Raw genomic sequence first — 7,123 nt, 5'->3', positions numbered from 1 at the left:
GAAACATAGCGCAAGCTCCCCGGCGGTGCAGGACCGTGAAAGTTCAGTCGTTCAGACAAGCCAAAAATTTCTCCCCTTAACCCGACAATTAGATTTCAACAAAGTTAAGACGACGACGAAAGCGTTGAATTCGACCCGAGGCATCAGCTGGCGTCCCGCAATCGCCTTCTTTCTTTGGATGACAAGAAAGCATTCAATCGTTCGGCTCACAAGCCTTTACCTAACTCATCAGGAACTGATTTGTCCCCTTTTCACCAAATGCAGCCTGCCCTCTTGGGCACGATTCGATTCGATCGAACGGAAAGATCAAAGATCCGATCCAATCGATGATCAATCGGCAGATCACTTCATCATTCCTACCAAAATCTATGCACTAATCCGAACCAAAACGGGAAGGCATACACAGTACTATCAACAGACACACACCCATGGCATGCGTAGGCATGCAGCAAGTTCAGCCCAAAACAAGCAGCGCATGCATATGCATGCCCCAAGTTCGGTCTACAACAAAGTACTAAACAAAACAATCAGAAGAAGAAATGAAATTTTCGATGCGATGAAACGCCTAGCTAGCTAGCTAATGTCCATGGGTGGTACTACTAGTAGTGGTGAAATCGAACCCAGAGTCCAGGCAGACATGGCCGGCCGGCCGGCGGTCAGTCGAAGCGGCGGCCGCGCCAGGCGGAGACGGAGAAGAGGGCGCGGTCCTGCCAGCACAGGAAGAAGGTGCCCTTCTCCTCGCGGACCTTGAAGCCGTCGCAGCCCAGCCCCTGCGCCGCCCGGCGGGCCTGCAGCAGCGCGTAGTAGCTCAGCGGGACGCGCCCGAAGCCGGCGCCCTCCATGCGCGCCGCCCAGCGGTCCAGCCGCTCGTGCCGCTCGCGGCGGTCCGCGCCGTCGCAGGCCACGATGTTCTTGATCTCCTCGCCCAGGAGCCACCGCTCGACGCGCGCGCGCTCCACGGACCCGCGCGCCGCGCCCACCTCCAGGCAGTCGAACAGCGCCGCGTAGTAGTTGAGCGCCTCCACGAACCGCTCCGTCAGCCCCGCCGTGTTGTGGCTCGCCTCCTGCTCGCAAACCACCATCACCTTGGGCGACAGCCCCCACAGCGCGCCCAGGAACGCGTCCGCCCGCGAGGTGGACGGGGACAGCAGCCCCGACGAGTCCGGGCTGCTCCGACGCCGCTCCTTGTCGGCTGGGGCGGCGGAGGAGGTGTCGTCGTCGGTGGCGAGCAGGCGGTGGAGCTGCAGGCTGGAGCTGATGGCCAGCGCCTCGCCGGTCTTCACGCGGAGGGACTCCACGTCCAGCGCGTCCAGGCGGGACACCACCGGGTTGAACTGGAACGGCACGTCCAGCCGCTCCGCCTCCTTGGTGAGCGCCATGGCCGTCTGCGAGAGCAGGTCCTTGTGCTCGTGCACGGCGGTGAGGCGGAAGTGCGGCGGGCCCTCGGGCCGCGCGGCGAGGAGGTGGAGCAGCTCGAGCCACTGCGTGGCGTCGGCGCCGCCGAGGTCGATGACGTGGACGATCTTCTCCGACTCCATGGCCTCGAGGATCGCCTGGTTCGCCGCGGCCCCGGCGAGGCGGAGGAAGGGGCAGAGGTCAAGGAAGTGGCGACGCGCGACGGCGACCTCGGCCGGCGTGGGGCCCGCGCGCGGCAACAGCAGCGCCCGGCACAGGCCGGGCCACGCACGGAGCGCGCGCCGGGCCAGCGCCTCCGCGAAGGCCGCGGCGACGCGCTGCATGGCGTCGCCGTCGGGCGCGGCCAGGGTCGCGATGTGCTCGAGCGCGGCGTTGGCGGCGTCGAGCCGGCCGGCGGAGGCGGCGGCGGCGCAGTTGAGCAGGAGGTGGATGAGGCAGAGGCCGCGCTCGTCGGAGCGGAGCTCGCGGAGCATCCAGGGCGGCGTGGCGCCGGCGCCGGGGTGCGGGTGGAGCGGCATGTTGGAGAAGTTCTGGAGCGGGGAGGAGGTGACCGACGAGGAGGAGCCTTCGTCCTGGACCATCAGCCTCGCCAGCGCTGCCGCCCGCTCCGCTCGGCGATCCCGCTCGGTTCACGAAGCAAGCAAGCAAAGTCGCCTCCTTGCCGTGTCTGTCTATCTATCTATCTATCTCCCCGATGCCGGCCGTGGCGTGGTGGACGACGGGCGATTTATACGGCGGCCGTCTCTGAGGTTTTGGCTCGCGGCTGCGTGGTGCAAACTGCAGAGGGGAAATCCAATGAACAAACCAAGGCAGGAGGCTTAAATAGACGGGGCTGGAGGAGGAGGCCAGGCAGAGAGGAGTGGGAGGACACGGCAGGGAGGAGAAGGAGACAAGCAGAGAGGAACAAAGGGCAGAGGTCCGAGAGGACTGCAACAAGGGGCAATGGCGCGAGGAGCAAGGATACAATTCACCCCGTCCCCGTCAGGTCAGAGCGAGGAGCGGAGCGGACAAAGGGGAAATCGGGGCCATTTATTTCTGCATGCACTCGCCGGGCATGCATCGGTATTCAGTGGCCTTTACTGAATGTGGTAGTAGCAGAGAGGGAGGGAGAACAAGGCCAGGCAGGGAAACACGGCGAGCATTCTCTCAAGGAGAAAATACCAAAGCAGGAGAAGGTGAGAGAAAGCGAGGCTGAGAGCGGTGATGTACGGTAAATTCCAAAAATTGTAGCAAGCAGAGTAATAAAAACTTCTGAGTTTCTTTTACATCTAACATGCTCTTGTTTTCTAGAATCATGCGAAATTTTGCGCTCAAATGGCATTTCAGGAGATTCTGCATAAAAATGGTTTGGCTCTAAACCATGATGTGTCACGACTTCCTCGGATGTCCTAACACCATAAAAATTTGCACGTAGCTTTACACATTCAAGCATCCAAGATGCCAAAAAAAACATTTTTAAAAATTATTCAGAACAAATTATTTTTTACTAATTTACTGTTCATGCACTCTGTAAATGAACCCTGTCTCAAATTAGCCGCTCCCGAAAGCAGTAAGACTATCTCTAATAGCTGCCCTATTTTAGAGCACCAAAAGGCTATTGAAATATAATTTAGGGCACAAAAAATTTGGGGTTTATGGCATGAAAAAGTTTCGTCTCCAACAGCTGCCCTAAAAATAGGACACGATTACTCCAACAGCCGCCCAAAAAAACAGTAACTACAACGAATACGTATCAAATTGATATGAATTCAACAACAACAAGAAGAAGTTATGTCAACAAATTCAACAATCCACAACAACAAATTATCACGAAGTTCATCAAATTCAACACAAAATGTTCATCAAACAATCAAACAAAGTTCACATGAATAGAAACGGCCAGACGTTTTGTTGCCCGTTTTATGCCCACCACTCCTCCATGAGATCTTTTGAAGATCCACATGCATAAAAGCATCTCAAATGTCACGGTATGCCTCAAAAAAGTGTCAGGCTCATTCTTGCTTTCTACATAGCCGTACCGGTTGCCCATGAGCTCGTAGAAAGTGTAGTCCAAGTCTTCTCCGCGGTCATTTCTCAGTGACCATGTTGTACATGGTCACACATAGAGGTTTCATGATGTATCAAAGGATCTCTTGATCCCAAAACCTAGCCGGTCCTCGCAAAATAACAAACTAGGCTTGCACATATCCAAACTCATTTCAACACCTTTCCTAGCAGCCGCTTGAGCATTATGGAAGTAGAGTTATTTCTTACCTTGGGGGTTCGAATTTGACTTACGAAGGTAGCCCACTTCGGATGTATCCCATGTGCAAGGTAGTACCCCATGTTGTAAGTCCGCCCATTTTCTTGGAACTCCCCCCATGATAATTCTCCATTGTCTTTGCAAATAAGGCTGACCGCAAGAGCACATTGATGTCAATGCAAGACCCTGACATCCCAAAATATGCATGTAAAATCAATGTCTCCAGATCGGTCACGGCCACAAAAATGATGGTAGCATCCTTCTTATGTCCTTTGAACTATCCATGCCATCCTGCTAGGTAGTTCTTCCAACTCCAATACATGCAATCAATGGAGTCAAGCATACCTGCGAACCCACGAGCTTTGTTCATCTCCAAAAGCTTCTGGGTGTTATGAGCATTGGGTGCTGAAATACTCTAGCCCAAACACTTCAACCACCGCATTTGCAAATCGTTTGACACGGAAGATTCAAGTTCTCTCTCAAATTGCCAAATTATCATCAATGAAATCTGTCAGGACACCATAGGCCAATATGCGCAATGCGGCAGTCACTTTGTGCCTAGTGTTATGTCCGAGGCTAGCGGCACAATTAATTCCTCCTCAACTGAAACGAAGGATCATGTATGTTCACACATGAGGAAATGTGAAGGAACAACTCTGTAGACATCCTAAACCGTCGTCGAAAGTATTTCTCCGGATACACCAGTTTCGGCGGCCCAAAATAGTTGTGCATCAATGTCTGGTGAGCCCCTTGCCGGACTCTGTGCAAATACTCATGGTCTCTTCTCGACGTGCATCATCAAGACCACCACGATGTCCTCTTCTTCGGTGATGTCTTCTTCCTCGTTCGACGAGGAATCACCCCATGGAAAGGATGAACCAACCGACGAAAACATCAACAATACCAAAATCTCCATCACAACCTACTTGGGTGAAAACGAGAACAGGAAAGCAATCTCTAAGTTTTTTTTGCACCTTACAGGCAATTGCTCGAACACCTCCAATGCAGGAGGAACAAAAAAGGCTGATGCCCGCGGAGGACCTCCGAGGGCCATTACGGGTGGAATCGGGCCTCCAACAAACTGAATTGTGTGGCAAAAGGCGTTGAGGGAGTCCTGGATTAGGGGGTCTCTGGAAAGCCGGATTATATCCTTTGGCCGGACTGTTGGACTATGAAGATACAAGATTGAAGACATCGTCTCATGTCCGGATGGGACTCTACTTGGCGTGGAAGGCAAGCTAGGCAGTACGGATATGGATATCTCCTCCTTTGTAACCGACCTTGTGTAACCCTAACCCTCTCCGGTGTCTATATAAACCGGAGGGTTTTAGTCCGTAGGACAACGTACAACCATACCATAGGCTAGCTTCTAGGGTTTAGCCTCTCCGATCTCGTGGTAGATCAACTCTAGTAATACTCATATCATCAAGAATAAATCAAGCAGGACGTAGGGTTTTACCTCCATCAAGAGGGCCCGAACCTGGGTAAAATATCGTGTTCCCTGCCTCCTGTTACCATCCGCCTTAGACGCACAGTTCGGGACCCCCTACCCGAGATCCGCCGGTTTTGACACCGACAGGCGTGCTGCTGGATCATGATTCGGTTGCGTGGCGAAACAACGCTCACGAGCGGTGACGTTGGGGCGGAGCCAGGGGAGGGGGCGGATAGTGGTAGAGCCGTCGATAGTGCAAAACACGGCGGCGGCAGTCAGGCGCTACGCCGACGCGGCAGGGAAATTTCACAAACACGCGCAGTTGTTCTTGTTTTTGGAGTAAATAGCAAAAAACTACCAGATTACGGGCTAGGGTTACGAAGAACTACCACTTTTTCATTTCACAAAGCGTTGCCACAAAATTGGGAGGCTATTCCAAAAAACACTAATGACTGAACAGTTACGTTTTAATCAGGATTACGACATGGATGGTCTGCTTGTCAGCTCCACGTGGCAAAAAAATCAACACCGTTATCTAAAGATTCAAGTAGACCGTTAAAACCGAGTGCGGCCCACATGTAAGCATCTTCAAATTTCTCTCTCCCTTCTCTTCTTCTCACAACACACCCGGTGCAGCGCTCTACATAGGGCGCTCACTAGTGATGGATGGATCCCCTCCAACACATGCTACTCGTGGCCACCAGAGCCATCGCCCGTCGCAGCAGCCAGGGAGGAGGCAGGACCCATAGTCGGGCGGGGAAGTCGGAGGCGGAGAAGAGAGGTCGCAGCAGTGCGCCTGAGCTGCCGACTAGGCCCCCTGCACCATCCCCACCACGCAGCAGCGAGCTCATAAACCATCATGGTCAGCTTCTCATGCGCGAGATGAAGCAACTGCTATCGGCGTGGGCGCGCGCCGGCGATCCCAGGCCACGACAGCCGGGGCAGGGATGAGCTCGCCGGCGGCAAAGCCAAGGACATGATTGCTTTTTTTGTTTTGCGGAGTCCAAATTTCTTTTTTACAGGGATCCAATTTTTCTTCAAAAATTAAAGGGACCAGATTGCTTTTTCTAAAAAGTTAAGGCGACATATTGCCTTTTTTGTTTTTGCAGGGACCCAATTGCTTTTTTATTTTTTTTCTACAGGGTTCTGATATCTTTTTTTAAAGAAAAATTATAGGGATCCGTTTGCTTCTTTAAAAAATTATAGGAACCCGATTGTTTTTTTCTATAGGGATCTGATTTCTTTTTTTCAAAAATTACACGAATCCATTTGCCTTTCTTATAAAATTATAGGGACCTAATTGCTTTCTTATTTTTTCTGCAGGGATCTGCTTTCTTTTTTTGAAAAATTATAGGGAGCCGTTTGCTTTTTTTTAAACAGTTATAGGGAGCCGATTGATTTTGTTTTTTTCTGTACGGATCTATTTTTAAAAAAAATCACAGGGATCTATTTGCTTTTTCTAGAAAATTATATGGACACGATTGCTTTCTATTTTTTCTGCACGGACTTGATTTTTTTTTATTTTTTACAAGGATCCGTTTTATTTTTTTATAAAAGAATATAGGGATAGGATTGCTTTTTCCTGTAGGGATATGATTTCGTTTTTTTTCAAAAATTACAGGGAAACGTTTGCTTTTTCTAAAAACTTATAGGCACCCAATTGATTTCTTAATTTTTCTGCAGGGATCTGATTTTTTTAAAAAAACTTACATGTATCCGTTTGCTTTTTCTAAAAAAATATAGGGACTCGATTGCTTCTTATTTTTTTCTGTAGAGATGTGATTACTTTTTTTCAAAAATTACAGGGATAAGTTTGCTTTTTCTAAAAAGTTACAGGGACCCAATTGCATTTTTATTTTTTGTGTAGGGATCTAATTTCTTTTTGATAAAAAATACACAGATCAATTTATTTTTCATAAAAAATATATGGACCCTATTGATTTTCTATTTTTTATGCAGGGATGTGATTTCTTTTGTAAAAAAAAAAATATAGGGATCCGTTTGCTGTTTCTAAAAAATATACGGACCTGATT

General features: G+C 50.3%; 1 protein-coding gene across 1 annotated transcript; it reads right to left on the bottom strand.

Annotated features, from left to right (window-relative positions):
• Positions 1-353: 353 nt before the first annotated feature.
• On the bottom strand, positions 354-2,444 carry LOC125546042 (scarecrow-like protein 3). Its single transcript, XM_048710159.2, has one exon. The coding sequence runs from the start codon at positions 1,995-1,997 to the stop codon at positions 657-659; it is 1,341 nt and encodes a 446-aa protein (XP_048566116.2). The 5' UTR covers positions 1,998-2,444; the 3' UTR covers positions 354-656.
• Between the last annotated feature and the right edge of the window lie 4,679 nt (positions 2,445-7,123).

The sequence above is a fragment of the Triticum urartu genome, chromosome 3A (genome assembly GCF_056163025.1).
Source record: "Triticum urartu cultivar PI428250 chromosome 3A, HENAU_Tu73, whole genome shotgun sequence".
Classification (NCBI taxonomy): domain Eukaryota; kingdom Viridiplantae; phylum Streptophyta; class Magnoliopsida; order Poales; family Poaceae; genus Triticum; species Triticum urartu.
The sequence above is the reverse complement of the archived record's forward strand: the minus strand, read 5'-3'. Positions and strand labels throughout refer to the sequence as shown.

Excerpts from the sequence above, each read along its gene's own strand:
- LOC125546042 (XM_048710159.2), bottom strand. The coding sequence starts at position 1,997 with ATGGTCCAGGACGAAGGCTCCTCCTCGTCGGTCACCTCCTCCCCGCTC.